The sequence below is a fragment of the Vanacampus margaritifer genome, chromosome 12 (genome assembly GCF_051991255.1).
Source record: "Vanacampus margaritifer isolate UIUO_Vmar chromosome 12, RoL_Vmar_1.0, whole genome shotgun sequence".
Lineage (NCBI taxonomy): Eukaryota > Metazoa > Chordata > Actinopteri > Syngnathiformes > Syngnathidae > Vanacampus > Vanacampus margaritifer.
In genome coordinates, this window is record NC_135443.1 from 3,326,597 (window position 1) to 3,348,601 (window position 22,005).

At 42.0% G+C, this 22,005-nt stretch overlaps 1 protein-coding gene across 8 annotated transcripts in view; it reads left to right on the forward strand.

Moving 5' to 3' along the window:
• Positions 1 to 7,988, forward strand: part of ccser2a (coiled-coil serine-rich protein 2a) — a 39,219-nt gene extending 31,231 nt beyond the window's left edge. For 4 of the 8 annotated variants that reach the window (XM_077582177.1, XM_077582178.1, XM_077582179.1 and 1 more), the window contains one exon: positions 1,075 to 6,709. In XM_077582177.1, the coding sequence (XP_077438303.1) occupies positions 1,075 to 1,635 (561 nt within the window). In that variant the 3' untranslated portion in view covers positions 1,636 to 6,709. Of the gene's footprint in view, positions 1 to 1,074; positions 6,710 to 6,818; positions 6,928 to 7,309 lie in introns of those variants that run through there. The other 4 variants (XR_013296218.1, XR_013296217.1, XM_077582181.1 and 1 more) reach the window with 4 other exon arrangements.
• The last annotated feature ends 14,017 nt before the right edge of the window (positions 7,989 to 22,005 follow it).

Sequence of the window (22,005 nt, forward strand, 5' to 3'; positions counted from 1 at the left end):
TTTCGGGGAAAAATTAAAATGCACTCGCGAGTATGAAGCACCACCGGGAATATTCACGATCTGACTGGATATGAGCAGTGCATCGTCTCAACTACGGCAACGCGAGCATTCGGCATTGCTCGGCTTCGCTCGGCTACCCGTTTTCAAGGTACGTTCGGCTGAGCTTGCTTTGCTTGGGTGTTCAAACTCCGAAAATGAGTTCAAACTCCGAGGCATTTTTTACTCCGATTTTTGGGTTGAAGTCCGATTTGTACGAGTTCCCAGATGTTCAATCTTCGAGGTTCAACAACTCAGGAGAGAGCAGCTTTAGTTTGAACGCATCCACCTTTCAAGCAGTGATAATTTCGTTGACGAAAAACCTCCATTCAGGAGGTAAAATGCATGCTCAATTGGGTTAAGATCTGGTGATTGACTTGGCCAGTCTAAGACCTTCTACTCCTCATCATTTATGAGATACTGTACATGATATTCATTGGACATGTTACTTTGCAAAGTTGTCTTGGGTTATTTAGCAGGTAATACTGGAGCTCATTCAAATGTAATAAATGGGCACTTTATTGTGCCTGTGCACAATGTCAATAGCCCTCCCATGGTGTTCTGTGGCTGTCTTGACATATTTTCCACTTAAAAAGTGGCTCAGCACTTTGTGTCACAGGCGCCTTTGCGCTCCTCCGGATTGGTCTGAAGCGACCCATCACCAAGCGCCTCAAAAGGCGCGAATCCAGCCGCTGGCACGGCAAGGTTATTCTCCTCTTAAGTGCTGAATCAGGGCTTCCTCTGTGACTTTGTCTCTCCCGTTCCACAAATAGTTTGGTGACTGGCAGCGCAAACAAGCTGTGATGTTGGGAGCAAATAAACAAGTCAAAGAAACTGAGACTTTTTGATTCAGAATTTCCTTTTGCAGCTGCAAAAATATTCAAATGTCTTTGCGACATCAAACATAAAAAAAAAAAAAAAAAGTCATTTCTGTAGTAGCATCAAAAAACATCTCCAAGTCTGCCTCATTATGCTGTTTCATAACTATATTATCCTCATTTTTTAATCCTTTGGATTTTTCTTTGCTCTTTCTGGCAGCTTCAAATACCTTTCAACCCCAGCGAGCATTTGCGCCCGGGAAAACCAGTAAAAACTCCCCCCACCGAGGGCCGCAGTGACCAGACGGGGGATGCGGGGGCCCGTTTTGACGCCGACGCTCCTCTTGACGGCCTCGCGTCAGATGTGTCCGCCCCAGCAGACCGGCTGCAGCTGAGTCACCGCAAGCGGCGGGACCCCGCGGCCGCGTCGCATGACCCGGTCGCCGCCGCGTGTCCTTCTCGCGAGGGCACGTCACTTCCTGTCGTCAAGCCGCTCAGACGGCCGTCCTCCTCCAAGCCGTTGGCCAGCAGGAGTAGTAGGCAGCTGCCCCCGCCGTCCAGAGGCCTTCCTTGCTTTAGCACCGGCCCCCGGCGGCAACACCCCGGCCTGTGTCGCACCTCGCTGCTTCTGCCTCGCGGGGTCTCGGAACCCCCCGGCGGTCCTCAGGGTGGCGCCAACCCGGAGATCGCCAGCCGGGGATCGCTCAGGGAGACGGCCAAGATGGCCACCGCTTCGGGTCGTTCGTGTCTCCCCAAGCCAAAGATTCCCGAACCAAAATAGAAGAGGCTGCACCGCTGTGGACTGACGACGTGCAGCTGTCAATTTAGAATATGTAGCAAGATGAGCAACTCAACTCCACAGCCTGTAAGTCTGTATACGTGTCACTTTTACCAACGGTCAGAGCAGGGGTGGGCCAAGTATGATGCTGTTCTTTTATGTATTGTATTTATTCTTTTTTTTTTTTATTACTTCTCATGAAATAATTGGTTAATTGATAGATTGTACATACATCTCCATAGAAGAAGATTTTCATATACATTTATGTATTTATTTAATTATAAAATGAGTTAACTAAGTAACAGTATTCATGGGGATTTGGGACGAGCCCTGCCGCAAATAGTGTAAAACTCAAATAATTGAACCCTCCACTCCTGAAATTGTTGTAATTGCCTAAAATTTTACACATTACTGTTCCCCAAAGATTGAGTCCGAAATACTTTAATATCATTTTAAACTCATTTTACAACATTAGCCTTAAACTTAAATGGCTTGCAGATGACTTGAGTTGGGAAAAATGCTCCGGAAGTAAACATGTGCACGCATCTACGCAACGACCTGCGGACACTACGTTCCTTTTAGCATGGGCTTTGGCGCCATCTTGTGGCAGCTTAGTAACATTATCTAAAATACACGGTATGAATTTTTTGTGAATAGCTGAGGACGGTTTCCACAGAAACTTTACTGTAATTCTAAATAAATAAATAGAATGAAACTAGGTTTAATTATGGATTTAGTGTTAAAATAAACGATTTTATATACATTTTAAACATAGGCCCAAGTTTTTTTCTATTTCACCTCCCATGTCTACAGTAATCTACCTTTTCTAAAAAATCAAATATGGGCCTTAAGCACAAAAACTTGCTTTCTCTGGTTTAGCAGTGTCCCATTCGCAAAAGTCACTTTGAGTCCCTTCTGCTGTCTAACTTGCTCACTCAATTCACAACGAAACAATATTGCTTGCCCTCCCACGGCCACGCCCTCCGACCCACGGCGGCGCAGCGTTTTAAAGGTGGCACAAGACGCGACCTTTTACAGTGTCGCTGAAGGGCCCCGGGGAGGTGGAGCGTGGAGGCTAAAAACAAGTTGTGCCGGAGAAAGTGAGTCATGGCACAAAAGGTGGATTAGGTGCGAGAGACAAAAGCTGTCTGGCAAAAAGAGCCCGTGTGCGCCGAGTGCAAGACAGCGGCACTCTGAAGTCACTAATGAGATCCAATACAAGACCTGTTCTCCTTTACAAAGACATCCATCCATCCGTTTTGTGTAGCCCTTGTCCTCATTAGGGAGGCGGGTGAGCTGGATTCGGTCCCAGCTGACATCCTGTACCGGTCGCCAGTCAATCGCAGGGCACAAACAAACCCTTCACAACAGTGGAAAGCCGTTTGAGGGCTTGTTTGTTTATGTTTTTTAAAGATATCCTTGATATCCTTTTGAAGGTCCATGTACTAATTAATCAATAGAGCTGCAGATATCGAATATTTTAGTATTTGGGTAGCCTACTTAAAATTCGACTGATTGAGTATTCAGTCGGGTAAAATATATTTTTGCTTGGTTAAAGGGAAAGTTTGTAGAATATCAATTAATCAGCAAAATCCACCCGTTTGTATCCATCACAGGGGGGCAGCCATTTTGCTACTTAGCTGTCCACTGAAAATGACATCACAGTTGCTCAAGCATCGACCAATCACGGCTCACTTGTTCTCTAAAGATGAACCGTGATTAGGTATTACCTAAACCCTGTATAGTATAGATTATAGACTGAGCCTTTGAAAAGTAGTCAGACGGCATTTGTTTCTGCTAGCGGCTAGCCACGAGTACAGTCGCTGAGACAAGTTAAGCCAACCACAACAATGATTGCCGCAACTTCAAAATAAAAGCTCATGAAGGGTATTGCATTAATGTCCATGTATTATTTTGAAAGCTTTTATTTTGAAGTTGGCCTTTGTTGTACTCGCGCGCATCAAGGATAACAAATAAACACTCAAACCTTTTTTCCATCAGTACCCCGCCTCGCCCCAAGCCATTTGAGCGTGCACGTGTGCCTAATATTTTGGATTGTTACTGTTGTGACAACCAGCCAACCAGTCGGTGTTTGCCTCTCGCTCTCTCCTCCGTCTGTCCACTTAAAGCCGACACTTTTGTTTTAAATGAACTTTATCTCCCCTTTCTTTTTCTTTTTTTTTTGTACTGTCAAACGCTCGCTAGCACGTCCCCGCATGGCGAGCAGCGGTGTGTTAAGAAGAGCCACTGACAGGGACTCTGCTCTCTTCACTGTCGGGGGCCGCGTGACCGCTCGCCCCTGGCAGGGACCGCTCGGCTGCGTCCCCTCCGCATAGACACACACACACACACACACACACACACACACAAACGCATGCAGGCACTATGACACAAGTAGAACAGACGTGAAAGGAACACACACATAATACACAGCAACACAGATGGATACAATGGAACCTCTAAAGTCCAACACATTATGTTCGTTGGTCCAATGCAGGGTTTACCGAGCACAGATTTTTTTTGTAGTCGACACTTAAGTCAACTAATTGTTGCCGTTGTTGATTCAGACACGCCCTCAGACGGTCGCAACTTACAGAACTCAAACACTAACTCTTTGACTGCCAGACGTTTTCAGAAAAGGGTTGCCGTGGGTGCCAGCCGATTTAAGCATTTTTGACTGATCTTTCAAGGTCCACAGAAAATTCTGTGTTTGGACTATGGAAACACACATACTACCAAATGAAAGATTGGACTCTCATCTTTCATCAGAAAAAAAAAGTTTGTTTCTACCTTATTTCGTTTTTAAGTAATCAACAATAGAAAATGGTTAGTTTCACCTCTGTTTTGAAAAAAAAAACGCATTTTAACGTCTTTGGCACTCCTCCATAGGATTTTACTAAACGTTATTTAACGTTTTTGGCAGTCAAAAAGCTAATTCACATAACATAACTGCAGGGTCGCAGTATTCGATTTTTTAAAATCACTTTATAAATAGAAGGTAATTTGGTGAATTCGCTGAAAACTGAGGTGAGGATTTAGGGTGTTTAGCAGCTAACGTTAGCATGTGCCTTTACAGATTGATGTGTAATAGCACTTGTACTTTTATTACATTTTAGGAGCGACTTTAATATTTTGCAAGTGACCGTCAAATATTTTCAACGCTTAAGGCACTTCTGCTTGTTTTCTGCGAAGCGTCTGTGCTGTAAAACGTGATCGCCGATGAATCAACCTTAAGCGCTAACCATCATTGCGAAGTGCTTAAGTCAACTCGTCAGTTCATCCCCAAATTCATGCTCACATTTATGAACAATTTTGTCACGTAATAACAATCGATGACTAAATAGTTTGTTCAACTTTTGTTCGATTAATAAAAAAAAAAAAAAACGGGGGGCGGTTGTTTGGTAACAAAATAAATGCTTGCAGTATCTCAAGGTTTTGTGAATGTGAAAGACAATTCGCAATTTTGCTAATTAAGTAGACACACAGGATTTGCTTTAGTGCGCCGTATAAAATGATGTGGCGGGCCCCTGGGTGTGATATCTATTTTCATTTTTGCGACTTTCATCCATTTTCTATACCACTTATCCTGTTAACGGTTGTGGAGAGCTTGAAGCCAATCCCAGCTGCATTTGGAGGCAGACGACACGTTGGTCATTGCAGGGACAGACAAACATTTAACACCGTCGCTGTGTAGGACGAGAACTGCTACATCATCAGTAACTTTTTTTTTTTGTCGACTTTCCCTAGAATATTAAGGTCAAATTCCAAATGATGGTCATTTGAATTAGGTTCCATTGAAATAAACAGAATGGGAGGGTTTATGTTCCGCGGATCCATCAAGCAGCTGCTGGATGTTTCAGCTGTGTGCCAAACCGACCAAACAAACCCAACGCGGAAAGCCAAAAACAAACAAAATGGAGGCTGACGCAACGGGAGAGCCAGAGAGCGAACCGTAAACGTCAAAGGCGCCCGTGAAGCTGAAGGGTGGGGAGGGGTTGGGGGGGGGGGGGTGAGTGGCCGAGCGTGAGGTGGAATATGTTTGTTTGGACCCGACGTGCTCCAGAGGGGGGGGGGGGGGTGTCAGGCCCCCTCCGCCCTAACACTTCACCCCTCCCGGCCGTGTCGCTCAACGCTTGCTAATGCCCACCCAGAAATCAATGCGCTGTGTTTGTGTGTGTCAAGGATGCGTCTGCCCACAGGACGGGAAGGCAAACACGGCACCCGGCAAAAAGCAGGGCCGGCGCCGTCCTTCTCACCGCGTGCCGCTGCAAAGCCCTAATCTCCAAATCAATGCCCTCTCTCAGTTTAAAAGTGCAGCCAATCAGTCTCGCGCCCGCCCAAAGCACATAGCCTGAAAACACTGCGGCACCGTCGATCAATTCCCACGCGGGAGGAACTTGGTTAACTCTTGTTTTTGGGCTGTTTTTTTTTTGTTAGTTGTGTTAGCGGCTTTTGCACGAGGAGGAACGGCGCCGGGGGAAGACGGCTTGTTGCTGTGTGATGGATTGCAGCCTCGGTCTAGTTAACGCTGGATTGGAAAATCACGTCATGGAATTGATGCATATTTGCACTTTTTAAGCTTTCATTTGACCTCAAATTGGCTACGGAAGTCGCTGTTATTTATCGACTGTTTACACTTCATTTTATTTGAGAGCCAGAAATGCCAATCATGTGATGGCCTTTCTCATCCAGTGCAATTAAAGAAAGTTCTAGGAAATGTGCATAAAAGTGTCCTGTCTCCTGTGACAATTTGGAAATCAAATGGAAAGCTTCAAACGTCTAAATATTTTTGTCTGTTCAATTTGTAGATCTGCTCATCTTTTTCATCAAAAAGCCCCAATAACGAGCCGATAAACAAAAACGCCGGCCATGCTTCAGCTGACGTTATTATTTTGGTCGCAGGCTGTGCAATATCCTAAAAACGGACTAACCCGATGCACTTTAAACAATGTTCGAAATGTTAAATAGAATATGCTGCCCACCAACGAGAGGTCATTCGTGTGCACGTACTGTAAACTGTTCATAGCAACTCTTCTGGTTGTATCACTGTGGAAATAAACTACGATTTGGAAACAAATGTTCTGTTGATCATTTGGAAATGGACTTTTTCCTTGCACACATTCGAGTGTCTGGAGTGCCTATTTCCGAAAATGTGCCTGTGAGTGATCCATTTTGAATTTTGACAGACTGTGACATGAAAGCGAGGCTAATGTACACGACACCGCTCCCATGATTTGGAAGCTAGGTGGGGTGAAGAGCCAGAGCCACGTTCAAGCTGGACTCCAAAGCCAAAAGGTAAGCAAAGCTGCAATTTTTGCGTTAGTTAACAGCGTTGTACACGTCAAATGCTTTGCAAAGTTGTTGACGTGCGGGCGTGATGAAGTGCTGCATCCGCAAGTGAAAATGCAAATGATGAGTTTATGGTGGCTGGCTATCTCCATATCTTTTCATACTATTTCTTATGCTTTGATAACATGTTTTTCATGTTTGAATGTATCATCGCTTTTTTGGTGTCTTTTTTTAGAACTATATTGATTACTACAACATTATAATTAGATTAGATGACATGATAATTTTGTTACCATATGCACACATCATGTTGTAATAGATCATTTAATGCCTTTAATATGCAGTGCCTATTTTAAATCTGTATATGTGACTGTTTTTTCCCCTACAGCCACTACCACACAAGGCACCCAACATGGTTCCCCACGTAATAAAGTCAGATGATGGATGAGGTTGGTGAATGCCTTACTAAGACATTATCATAGGTGTGCCAAGTGAAATTATCCAGCTTCGCGTAATCTGTCTAAAAATGACTTATTTACTACAAATGATGTATCTTTGTTCATCTACTGCCCTAATGCTGGCGTCGCTATAGTGACAGAACGATTACAAGCATGAATCATTTTTACAACCCATCATTAGACGGAATCTAAATCGTCATGTTAACATGAAAAAAAAAAATACGTGAGGCATCTTAAGACTAAAATTGGAATACAGTTGCAATTCAGCCCGCCCACGCATTAAATGAAATCTGCGATGTAAAAAAATACTCCTTAGGGATGTTTTTATAGCATTTATGGCACTTATTTTTTCAAGGTCTTTAAACACACTTTAAAGTAATACAAACTCATTCAAAAACATTGATTTAATAAAATTGAGAGAGAGCAAAAGGAGCAATGGATAAGACAAAAAATGGAATACAAACCCAGTGATCCCAGTGTTCACCCCCCAAAAAACTAGCAAGCTTATGAGCTCGCAATATACACCAATAATCAGGGCCAAAGATGTACAACATAAAATAAGCCTACAACCATTTCTGTAGTTTTAAAACGCAGGATGAGATTTTCAGCAAAAATAGTCTGAACTTGAAATACTTCCTGTTTTCGCCGCTTCTTTCAAATATACAGTTAAACACAATAGTGTGCCGCCACCTATTGGCGTTATTACACACAAAAATGGGAAACAATAATGAGATAAATGGACAAACAAAAAAAAAAACAAGATGGATGGGGGTTTACTGTATTATTTTCAAAATCCCGTCAACGCCAAGATAGCCAACAACGCAGCTAAACATGGTCTCAAGGTAAAAAGTTCTGCCTTCGCCATCCACTCTGGCTTCTTTTGTTTTTGTGCGGGCTCCAGCTGCGACTGAGATTCATGTCCCCGGGAGAGGGAGCGTATTAGTAACAGAGCGGCGGCTGGCGAGGCCCTGGCAGGTACCTCCATCACCTCCGACTGGCCTCCCCTCCCACACATTGATCAAATCCCCGCGTGTGGTTAAGTGCACTGCAGAAAGCGAACTGCTGCCAGACAAAGAGAGACTCTCCAACAACTGGTCCTGTCGTGCCCCTCCTGCTTTCTCCGCATTTGGAAGCGCCGAAGCACTTAAAACACTTCACAAACTGGAGACCTTCCCGGTTAGTGTGCAGCACACACACACACACACACACACACACACACGGTTTGCAGGATGTCAACATGCAATCTCGAGCGGTGTGAAATCCAAAGACGTAGCCGTGTGGCATGCTAACCCTAACGCACAGCAAATGTGACTCCGGCTGACACTTTGCAGCGCAACAAGTCCATCGTCAACATGTTTGAAGGACAAATTCATTCACAGGGTGTTTCGCAGCCGTTTCCCACCAACAACACGGTGGCGGGAGACGTTCCATTCATTCCTCGCTTGTTTGCGCCGCTTGCAAAAGCTTGGGGATGTGCATTTAGATAAGGCCTGAGTAATTAGTTTATACATATTTCATTTGAAATAAAAGAGCACAATAAGGAAGGCACGGCTTCCCTGTCATGCTTGTAGTAAGTAATGATTGGAAATAATGCTGACTGAACATCATTTAGCACATTTTCTTTAATTGGCCATTACAATGTTGTGACAGGAAAAATAGACGCAGGAATGTGGAATGAGGTTACCTGGAAAAAGAAATGTGGGAGCCCCCATTTATTATATCGCAATTGGTGCAAATCTGCCATATTGAGTGACAATGTTATTTTTTGTAATTACACCTATTTAAACAGATCCGTCGCTGCTATATGAAAAACACTTTTATGTCCTTTTTTTCTTTTTTTGGGAAGCCTGCATTCAGTTTCATCCCAGAAACAAAAAAAAAAGAAGACAAAAATGGACGCGTGATTTTTTATGATTGCAATTTAACTCTTTGACTGCCAAAAACGTTAAATAACGTTTAGTAAAATCCTATGGAAGAGTGCCAAAGACGTTAAAATACGTTGTTTTTTTTCAAAACAGGTGAAACTAACCATTTTCTATTGTTGATTACTGAAGAACGGAATAAGGTAGAAACAAACTTTTTTTTCTGATGAAAGATGAGAGTCCAATCTTTCATATGGTAGTATGTGTGTTTCCATAGTCCAAACACATAATTTTCTATGGACCTTGAAAGATCAGTCAAAATGCTTAAAATCGGCTGGCACTGGGGACAACCCGTTTCTGAAAACGTCTGGCAGTCAAAGAGTTAATATAAGATAAAAAAAAAATTCACACAAGCAATAAATTTGGCTTATGCTAAGATAACAAAAAAATTAACCATGAATTAAAATGAAAGAGTTTATTTATCAGCTTCAATTAGAATCGTTAAATTACTAAACACTTCGACTTGCAGTCTTTATATAAAATATATATATATAAAAAAAAGAAGACAAAAATGGACGCGTGATTTTTATGATTGCAATTTAATATAAGATAAAAAAAAAAATCACACAAGCAATAAATTTGGCTTATGCTAAGATAACAAAAAAATGAACCATGAATTAAAATGAAAGAGTTTATTTATCAGCTTCAATTAGAATCGTTAAATTACTAAACACTTCGACTTGCAGTCTTTATATAAAATATATATATATAAAAAAAAGAAGACAAAAATGGACGCGTGATTTTTATGATTGCAATTTAATATAAGATAAAAAAAATTCACACAAGCAATAAATTTGGCTCATGCTAAGATAACAAAAAAATGAACCATGAATTAAAATGAAAGAGTTTATTTATCAGCTTCAATTAGAATCGTTAAATTACTAAACACTTCGACTTGCAGTCTTTATATAAAATATATGTATAAAAAAAAAGAAGACAAAAATGGACGCGTGATTTTTTATGATTGCAATTTAATATAAGATAAAAAAAAATTCACTCAAGCAATAAATTTGGCTTATGCTAAGATAACAAAAAAATGAACCATGAATTAAAATGAAAGAGTTTATTTATCAGCTTCAATTAGAATCGTTAAATTACTAAACACTTCGACTTGCAGTCTTTTTTAAGCTTTTACATCCCCAATTTCACTCAATTCTACCAAACAAGTGAGGTGTAAACTGTTTACTAAATCAGATTACAACAATAATGCAAAAAAAAAAAATCGTGGCTTTATCACTTCAACTTTTCATGTGCCATGAAACAATCATATGTAAACATGTGGACTCCACTTTGTAAGCACCGAGCACTTAAAATAATGATATATATATTTTTTTTTAAACACCTTAAATAACAGATCATCATCACTTCTACCCCTGAAATGAATTTTGTACTTAACCGGTATTTCACACAGTTTTTTCGTGTTTTCTGAAAAACGACTTGAAAATTGCACTGTACTACGTTGCAATTTGATTTGAATTTGATTAATTGTTCAGTCCTGCTTTCTAGAAACGCGACCAAACGTTCCATTTGTACTGAATCTGTCATGCTGGTGGCTTTTATATCACAATTACTGAGATGCATCTAACGCCACATTTGATATTTACATAGTGCACATCAAAATCAAATCAGCATTAATCAAATCTAATGAGTTGTAGATGAGAGGGTTGGGGAGGAGCGACACTAACGACGAGCAGCGCCCTGAGAGAAAAAAAAAAACAAGCTGGGAAGCTTCTTCACATCAAAAGAGCCTTCACAAAAGGAGGGTAAAAAGTGAGACATCATTACAGGTGCAAGCCCTCGACGCAAGCCTCTAATGTGAAGGTTCGGACCGGGCCAAACAGATCGATGAGCGCCTCTTCCAAACATGCTAAACTCGGCTTTTTGGCTTTAATGAAATCCGACCTCCCTGGAAGCCAACAGAGGCAAATGAAGTGGGAGCAAACGACTCCCCGAGTGAGCCTGCAACGGCAACAGCTCGCACTTCGACAGCCCCCCGACCGACCCACCGCACCGCAGAAAAGTAAAACACAAAACATTGTCAAGAGCTTGCGGACGGAAGCCTCACTCGGCTTTCCGTCCGCTTGCGATCGAACGTTGCACCCGGGAACCTTTACAAGACAAAGAAAACCACAAAAATCAATCGAGATGTGAAACAACTGTTGCTGATCAAGTAAAGGGTCAGCAATGGGGGGGGGGGGGGGGGGGCGCTGTCTTCAGCATTTATTGCTTTTCTGTATCGCTTATCCTGCAGCCGATCCCTGTTGAGTTCGGGCGAGAGGCGGGGCTAACATCAGTCGCCACTCAATCGCAATGTGCTGCATCGATTCTGAAAAGTAAGATTGCTTATCCCGCATTGAGACTTGAGCTATTCAGGGAAACGCGGAATAAACATCGGCGAGTTCATGAATTTTGCCTTCCAGCATGAAAACAATTTATACTTCAGATTGGCTGCGTCGGTTTGTGCTACCATTTCTAATATTCCACTTCATCCGCACCCCAGATAGCCTATTTGGACCGCGGAGCCGATTCCCCGACTTGTCACGTCGGCCTGGGCCTCCCGCGTTTTTTGCTCAATTACCCGGCGACGTGGCGGGACACGTCAGCAGAGGCTGAGGTGAGGCCTCCTCCGCGAGATGCCGCCCACGCTGATGCGGAGTGACGCTTGGCGTAAAAAGTGCCCTCGCAGAAATGGCACAGAGGTGGAAAAGTGTCAAGTTCATCAGGCTGCGGAGGAGACTTCCCATCAAGTGCGTTTAGGGGATCTGCACGTCTTGGGAAAGTGCATGTGGACTGACAAGAGGACTCATTCGCCCGTGACCTTGGCAGCCCGGGTCGCAGTGAGTCAGCACCTGTGTCACACTCATCTAAAAAGATGCTTGACTCTTTTTTTTTTTCCCCAATCAGGCTTGGAAAATACGATTTAACTCTTTGACTGCCAAAAACGTTCAATAACGTTTAGTAAAATCCTATGGAGGAGTGCCAAAGACGTTAAAATACGTTTGTTTCAAAACAGGGGTGAAACTAACCATTTTCTATTGTTGATTACTGAAAAACGGAATAAGGTAGAAACAAACTTTTTTTTCTGATGAAAGATGAGAGTCCAATCTTTCATTTGGTAGTATGTGTGTTTCCATAGTCCAAACACATAATTTTCTGTGGACCTTGAAAGATCAGTCAAAATGCTTAAATCGCCTGGCACCCACGGCATCCCTTTTCTGAAAACGTCTGGCAGTCAAAGAGTTAACAACTATTTTCAATATTAACATTGGAAGGGATTATCATACCATTAAAGATATAAAGCAAGTGGACATCATAATCACAAGCTAAGCAAACCAGGGATTTGGATGACTGCCCTTTTGGAACCACTACTTTTTGGCATATTTTCATAAAAATGTGTTCTAGAACATTTTCTTTGCCGTGATGTCGTACTGCCGTGTATCAGAGCTGTTTCCTAACTACTAGTCTTAACCCTAAACCCCTAAAACTACTGTAGCCTAAACTCTAAATCTAACCCAACCCTTCCAAGACCCTAACCACAAACGTCAAACCTTAAACCGTACCTTCTAACCCCTAACCAGTCCCTATCTTAACCCAACTGTACCAAAACCCTAATCCTAGCCTAATCTGCTACCCCTAAAACTTTACACTAAGCATGACCCGGCCTAAACCCTAAATCTTAACTGTGTGTCCATCCATCCTTGCATCCGTCCATCTTCTATCCCACTTTTTTTTTTTCATGGTGGAGCTAAAGCCTAGCCCGGCTGAGTTCAGGCAAGGCGGACTGCATACGGAACCCCTAACCCTAATTAGGTAAATGGCCTACTACACCATTAATGACCCTATGTTAACCACCAAAACCATAATCGTACCCCAGTGTAACCCTGACCTCAGACAACAATAACCCTAACCTTACCCTAAATTGGCTTTTACCCGTAACACTCACAATATAACAACTAAACATTTACAAACCTTTCACATACCTTTCCAAACCTTACAATAACCACTAAACCTGAATTCAGCCTTATCATAAATCAAACTCAAAATTTACCTTTATTTAACCCAAGCCGAATCTCTAATCCTTAACCATAAACCAACCTCCAAACGCTAAAGGTAACCCTTAATCTACGCTATCATATCTCCTAAAAATTAATCCCCACCAAACCCTTAAAATAATGCCAAAATCTACCCTAACCCTGGAGAACCCCCCCCCCCAAAAAAGGTCTTTGTTATTTGAGTAGCAGAATTTATAGGGGTCAAATTTGACCCCGTGGGTTCTCCAGGGTTAAGTTGACCATAACCCTAAATAACCACACCAAAACCTAATAATGTTCCCTCCAAACAGCTAAACCCCAAATTGTACCACAACCGCACTCTATAATGTATCTTAAACCCCAAACTCTAAACTCCAAATCCTAAAAAACGATGCCCAAACCCCTCAAGTTTGACCCTATATGTTACCCTTACCTTAATATTATCCTCACCACAACCAAACCTGTAAGATTTCAATTAAATAAACAACTTAAGTAAATACCAAATGTTTTTTTCTGATTAAAGAATCAATGGACATTTTTCTTTTATTCAAACCTAAGGTAAGAAAAAAAAAAACTGTTTCCGTTTTTGGAATGTGCTCAGCTCTCATCAAATATTCTCCTCACACGCTCTCCGAATTACACACTCAATGACTTCATAGCTTGTCCGCTTCCCTTTCGTCGCCGTCGTCGTCTTCTCGCCCCGAGGCGTCGGCCGCGACACGGGCCCGTGCCAAGCGGCCGCCGCGTCGGGCAGCAGGGGTGGGAGGGGGGGCGGGAAAAAAAGGTTACCTGTCGACCGCAGCTCTTTAATACGGCTTGTCCTCACGAGTGCTGCCTTTTCGTGTCGCCGCCGCTTTTTTAAGTGCGAGCCGGCGAGGGGAAGGAGCGACGGCGTGAATTGATGCAGAGAGACCAGGCGAAGTCCTGCGCTTGAAATATTTATCGTCGCGGGCCCGCCGACCACATCTGCTTAACTTTCACACTCCCGCGCAGGGCGAAGGGGGGCGATGTAGCAGCTGCGAGCGCGTTAAATGATGTTTTCGGATCCAGCTGCTTCTTGCGGCCTCGTCTTCACGTTTGCCTTGAAAAATTTGTCGTGACAGAGAAAGTGTGGGGGAGGGAGCGCTCCATCGCGCCGCCAACAGCCGATCGGCCTGACTCGGCTGCCGGGGCTCGGTGCTAATGCCGGCAAATAATGCAGCTTGTGAAGAAGAAAAGGTTGTGATTGGTTGAACCGTGTTTTTGTTATACTCACGTAAGCAACACTTTAAACATGACATATTATGGAAAATTGGATATTTATTGTTTGTATACAAACATAAGCCAAACTAACCCGAATCTGAACAATAACCCCTAAAAGTTAGCTAATGCCACGTTAGCCATACTACCAGAACCCTAACCCCTAACTTAACCTAACCAGTAACTCTAAATGAACTAAACTGTAAATTTAAACAACCAGGTAAATCTTTGGTAGTCTGCCTATTTCTGGAAATATTTCAAGAAACCCCCCCAGCCCCCGCTATCATTTCCAAGTCAAATGGTAAGCAGAGCTGCACTGAGTTTTGTTGGATGCGTCTGCTAATAGCGTTAGCTTCTAATACGTGGCGCGTTGCTCGGTGACATTTGCGATGCATACTATACACGGGTCCGTGCTGGTCTACTTTGGCAGCTTGGTGATGAAGTGCTGCATTCCCAAGGGAAAATTAATCCATGCTTGTCTGATAGGGACTTGCACGGTGATTTGCACTTTGCAGTATTTTAACACCTGGGATCTGTTTTAAATTCTCCTTTAATACCATCTTTTATACATGCGGTCCACTTGTGAGGTAGATTAAAAGTGCTTACGCGGGACTCTGACAAACGCGCACGCATGCGGACGCATGATAATAAAAGTCATGAGCTGCTATACAGACATGAATAATAAATGTAAGCACATTCATTATATCTCACAGTGACTAAATGAAAAGTGTGCGTTTGTCCCATGGCGCTCGGTGGACATTTAAAAAGTGAGACGGCCGACTGATGTAAATGCCGGTAACTGTTGTCGCAAGACACATAAAGACAAACGTAAATAAGCAAATGCACTTAGCAGGGATGCTAACTGCTAACTTCTGTTTATTTTACATCAGGCACGTCGTTAGACAGTTTAGGGGTCCTTCGGTGGGCCATTTTACGTCAGGCAGATTATTGAACAGCTAAGAGTCCAAAAAAGAGGAAGTACTAAGTCTGTTGGCCGTGTGCGGCAGTATTTCCGGCAAATACGACCGTAAATATATCGCAACGTTTGTGAGGAAAAGAATAGCAACATAACGTCAAGCGGAAAATAGTAGTGACGAAATGTAATTTAGCACGACGGAACGGTTAAAATAACGATGACCAACTGCGCACGTGAAATTTACCGTTGGTCCTAAAATATTTTTTAAGAAGTCCGGTTAAAGTAACGTTGACAGATTGACGGCTACAGTTTGGTTCAGCTTGAAATACTGCATTGACGGATTGACGATGACGGACGAGCGTCCCAACCGTCGTCGATCGCCGAATAACGGACGCTCAAACCGAACGCGTCCGCTTTGTTTATTCTGTCGTTGCCCTGCCATTGTCTGGCGACCAGTCCAGACTGCACCCCCGCTTCTCTCGCCAAAAGCCATCTGGGATGAGCTCCAGCTGCCTAACGAGGACAAACACAATCGAAAATAGTTTGTCAATTTCCTCCTGGGGTTTTCCCTCTGCGCGAAAGTCGTCCCAACGATCGCTTACATTGAAGTCGGCTAATTTGCCGCATTTTTACGGCCCTCGTCAAGAGTGTAATGCGGCGCCGGTTAACTTGGCCTCCTCATTTAGTCTCTCCTCTCCCGGGCCGGATAAGTGAGCTCGGAGTCGCGCGGCCTCTGCAGAGACTTGTTGCCGCTTACCCCGCCGACTCCAACGGAAGGACAGCTGCGGCGATAACTCCGACATAATGATCTCGAAAAGCGGCGATCTGCCGCAGAGAGGCGACACATTAAAAGGCCGAGTGCTGTCGGGGGGGCCGGGGGGGCTTTGAACACCAGGCCTCACTTCAAGAGGATTTCCTAATACTTTCCGAGGAAAGTTGAACACGCTCATGCTAGATTTATTTTTAATTTTTTTTGCAGGAGAGCTTGCAAAAGTAATGTGCGGATGTTTCAGCGCAGCCAGCGAGAAAGCGAGATGTCCACTCGTACACCTGATTCGCCTTGAAGCAGCACGCCGGCGCAATTATAATCCAACTATTGCTTTTAAATTACAGCCGACTAATGAGCCGCTTGCCGGGGCAAAGTAAGTAAAGACTATTGCACTTTTCTCGCAAGATCAGCAAATAGAACATGTGAAAGCGTTCATCTCATCTGCAGTGTCGAAAGACAAAAACAGCAGAAGTTCTTGTTTTCAGTAAAAGAACTTGTTTGATTGCACATATATAAATTCTTAATAGATGTTTCGTGCCCATCTGCTGAATTGGATTTTTAGGCAGACAGATTTTTAACGTTTTTTAAAAAAAATATAAAGTCTCCTTCAAACAGCAGCAGATGCTACAAGCCACATGTAAACATGTCCTTAAATTGAACTAAGGCTTAATCAGGGGTCTACAATGTCCGGCTCCGGAACCACATTTGGCTCTTTAGTCCCTCTTCTGTGGCTCCCTGTGGATCTCTAAAAAAAAAAAAGTAGAAAAATAAATATATATATATATATATATATATATATATATATATATATATATATATATGTATTTAATTCTTTAGTTGAAATATTCTTTAAATGAATCAATGATTTAGATTCTTTAAAAGTGAATAATATTCAAAAAGTCCAAATTTGTAAGTTGTCAGAAAAACAGACGAAAGGTAACGTAAAAGAAAAACATAAAAAAAAAAAATACCTTAACATGTTGAAAAAGTGACGATAAAATGTTCCTAAGGAAAAGTAGAAAATTACCATATGATGTACACAGAATTGCCAAAAAAGTCAGGAAATTCTCTTAAAAAAAGGCAGAAAAGTAATTATAAAATGTCCAAAACAAAAGAAGAAATCCAGAAAATTACCATATCATGTACACAAAACTGCCAAAAAGAAATCAGAATTTTTTTTAAAGACGAAAACCTTAAAAAGTAACTCTAAAATGTCTAAAAACAGAATAAGAAATCCCCAAAATTACCATAGAATGTCCACAAAATCGGTAGCAAAAAAAGGCAGATGATAAATGTCCAAAAAAAGAAGAGAGGTAGAAACATGACCATAATATGTGACCTAAAATGGCTCTTTTGACCGTAAATATTGCTGACCCCTGCACTAAATGGTTCGACAACATCCATGTTGGCTTTATTCAAGACTCATAATTGTTGTGAATGCTTGTTTGTCTTTATGCACGCTGTGATTGGCCAGTGATGAGTTTCCAAAATAGGCTTGGAGGAAAGGAATTCTTTTGACGATTGAAACTTTCACATCTGATTGAATGGCCGTGACGTGGTGTCCCTCAAGGATCCGTCCTTGGACCCCTGTTGTTCAGTCTTGGGTCAAAATGCTTCGGAACGTCAACGTTGGCCATGCGGATGACCCGATTCGGTTCGAGTCAGTGGGATTCGATTCAGTTTGAGAGGGTATGATTCAATGAGTCGCTCGTGGGCGTCGGCGTGTTTTGTCAACGTAAACGCGGCCATTTGTGGCGTAGAAGTAGACGGCGAAAAACAGATATGTCGTGTCAATCCAGTCCTGTTCCAATAAACATCACATCGAATCCCAGTTTTGTACTTGACTGGAGAAGAATGGCTCTCACTCGTGGCTTGTTTATTGAAAATATTTGGACGTTGGGTGTGAAAATTGGGTTGATTGTTAGCGCGTTTGGCTGCCAAAATCATCACGTCCATCTGCTCCTCCCAGCCGCTCGAGCACACCAGCTTGAAGAGCGGCGGGCAGGTTGTTGCCATCAAAAAAATGAACACAAGCGGAACTCCGCTTTGCGCAGACCTCAGCCAAGGCCCGACCATCCATTAAAGGTCGGCGGAACAAAAATGATCATCTAAAATATTTACCAATATTTTTGTAAATATATGACAAAAGAGTGGCAAATGTTTCATGAGGCTTCTGTTAATGGATTTTTATCTTAAGTAAGCATTATAAGAAGAAGAATGCACAATAAAATATTATTTATGAACATTTCCATTGACTGAATATAGTTTTCCAGTTTTATCCCTATTTTAGGGGGATAAAAGGCAACATTTGTCGCATTTTTGCACACAAATGAACTTTTACGTACAATGTGCTTAGCGACAAAATGTCTTCAGCGAGCCCACTGTATATACTTTACATTATGTTGTCTATTGTAACTGAATAAATAATGTTGAAGAGGAGCAGCACACGCATGCTCGTTAATTCAATCCGTACATAACAGAATAACAGAAAATAAGTGCGGGAATAAAAAAAAGTGCATCTGTTGCCATAAATAAGCCGTCAAAACATAATGAGCGCATAATGTTGAAAGTTATTGTGCCGGCATAAATGACGTCGGCGCCGTCGATCTTTCAAATGTTGCCGGACTTGATTGACCCGCAGCACAGAAATGACCTCGTACGGAACACGTGGACGACGACATCATTGATGTGGTTAAACGTAACACAGACGTGCTCGTGTTCCGTGTCGTGTTGCTAATTGCCTTTTATTTTCAACATGTCCAACATAACATAAGACAGATGGTGTTTTTGTGTCTGCGTGACACACTTGTGGTACAGTCTGCATTTGGGGCGAAAAAACTGATGAAATATTAAACAGGCGAGCCGGGCTTGTCAATTGGTTAAAGATGTTCCGGTCATTCAAACTTCGCAGAACAGATACGGATACCTTTATTGGGAAATGGGTTGAGCAGCATTATTAAATTCATAAAATAATAACAAAAGCAAATTTAACCTCTTCACACCCGCATTTTTTTTCCCGCTGGGCAATTCTTTTTTTTTTTTTTTTTTCTTTAGTGATTTAAAAAAAAAAATGTAAACTTACTAAGCTTATATGTAACTTTTTTAACATGAACATCATGCAAATCAACTTGCGATTGTGATCGGGTTAGTTAGGATTCAATCATGAACCAGAAGTGTTGGCATCATCCAAATTATGCATTTTTATTGGTTTGGACACACAAATATATCATGTCCACTGCAATCATCAATGGGTCAGAAGGAGTTAAATAGAGAAGTAGTGCAACAAGGCTGTGAAAAAATATTTCCGTGCCCGGCGTAAATCCAGTGCGGCGGTGGCATAAATCAATCATGAAACCAAGTTTTGGTAATTTTGCAGCAAAGGTGGTATACAAAAATCAAGATCCGCCGACATTTGCGACCTGGCACGGATGCACTTTCTAAGAAAATAGAGCCAAAATTGTTGTTTTTCGTCCCAATTTTACATACGGACAATATTTTCTATACAGTTTATGCTTGCATTTTTTTTTTCAGGTTTAAATAATTTTACAATTACAGTCGACCTTAGCTATTCGTGGGTCGGCCATTGAAATGTATTGGAGGGAAAAAAAGCTGAAAAAAATCCGTTGATAAACTTCAAATCAACACAATATGGTGTTGGTGGGTGCCGTGGGTGCCAAACCGCATGCATGCGAGGGTCGACTTTACTTTAAGCGCTAAAATAATTTTCAAGTTTTTATTTTTCATGTGGGCTCTCTATGCTACTCAAACCATCTCTAAATCATGCTGAACTTCCACCCATATTTTCTATACAATTGAATCCAATTACCGTCACGCTCACGTTCATTCCCATGTAAGTGTCTAGTTAATGCGGCTGGCGGCGGCGGCGGCCCGACGCAGCCCGGCATTGTCAGAGAACGCGGACAAGGCACACGGCCAAATTGAGGCGAGATGGCACAGGTGTCGCGCGTAAAAACACGACTCGTAAAAATGCCGCCGCCGTGTCGAGTTTCAGCCGATAGAAGTTTGTCGTCTGTGTTGTAAGCTGTCAAGCCGGTCACAATCATTCTTCAGTGCGCGTCACCCATTTGGTTTCTCAAACGGCATGTTTGCCAGGAGAAATGATTCGTGCACGTCTTTCTACCGTGAGCCGTCGGAGGCCATTAACGCCGGCCGACGGGCTGTTTTGCAACAAGTCAAGAGTGCGTCAGTTGGTTTTGGGGGGGTTGCTAGGCAACCGACGCCAATCAGGCCTTGATTTATTTTAAATTAGCTACTTTTTTTTTTAATAGCCCATTTCAATGTGTGCTTCATATTTTAGGAATCCTGACCTCACTCTGAAATCATTTCCATTCATTTCCATCTAATTAGCTATATTAGGCCTTCTGTCCATCCATTTTCTCGACCACTTATCCATGTTAAGATAGTGGGTGAGCTCGAGTCGAGCCCAGATGATTTCGGGCGAGAGGCAAGATCATTTTTTTCAGTAAAATAAATCTGGAAGTAGTAGTTTATTAAGTACGACGGTGTATTAGGGCCACGTATCAATCTATATTTTTTTTTTTAGAGGGCGGGGGCAATATTCCAAGAAAAAATGGGCAAATTTGCGAGTTTATTAATTGCAATTAATTAATTAATTAATTAATTAATTGCAATAATGCAAATTTATGATTTTTATATATATATATATATATATATATAATTGCCTAGTACCTGGCGATTCATAGGTCACCATTCGATTCGATACCGATTAATCCCAATACAAATCTATAAATTGATTATTTGTTGTATCTTGTACACCGTAAGACTAGTATTAAAATGTATTCATTTATCTGAAAATTCCGGCTTATAACTGAGCCACTGCATTTAACAAACAGGTTTGCGGTCTGTTTCATGTTTGAACAGCACTGAAATAAAAATATTAAGGCTTAATGTTCCATTAATAGAACATTCTTCCATGCTTAATGTGTGAATCCTAACCCTAAGTAAGACATTTTGTTGAATATTCCTATTAACCCTTTGACTGCCAAAAACGTTAAATAACGTTTCGTAAAATCCTATGGAGGAGTGCCAAAGACGTTAAAAGACGTTTGTTTCAAAACAGAGGTGAAACTAACCATTTTCTATTGTTGATTACTGAAAAACGGAATAAGGTAGAAACAAATTTTTTTTTTCTGATGAAAGATGAGAGTTCAATCTTTCATTTGGTAGTTTGTGTGTTTCCATAGTCCAAACACATAATTTTCTGTGGACCTTGAAAGATCAGTCAAAATGCTTAAATCGGCTGGCACCCACGGCATCTATTTTCTGAAAACATCTGGCAGTCAAAGAGTTAAAAATCGATTCGGCCGCATATCCAATCGATTCAAGAATTGCGCGCTGTAATATCGCGATATATTGCTGAATCGATTTTTTCTAACACCCCTAATATATATATATATATATATAAACAGTCTCCCGGGACTTCCCAGGTAGCTCCGTACCTTTTTACAACTGAATGGAACATTAACGAGGGCGTTTCCACCCTACAACTTTCATCATTTGCATTCCAAAATAATGCTACCATTTCCGGAGGCGGCGCACGCCTCCAATTTGCTTTTCCGCAACAACTCAGGCCGGCCTTGTTGCACGAACTGATGAAACATTTCAAACAAACAGAGCAGTCCAGTTGCCATCGATCCGCTGCCCTGAGAAAGAAATGACCTGGAATATCCACAAGCATGTGACTAAAGCTACAACAGGGGGTGGACAG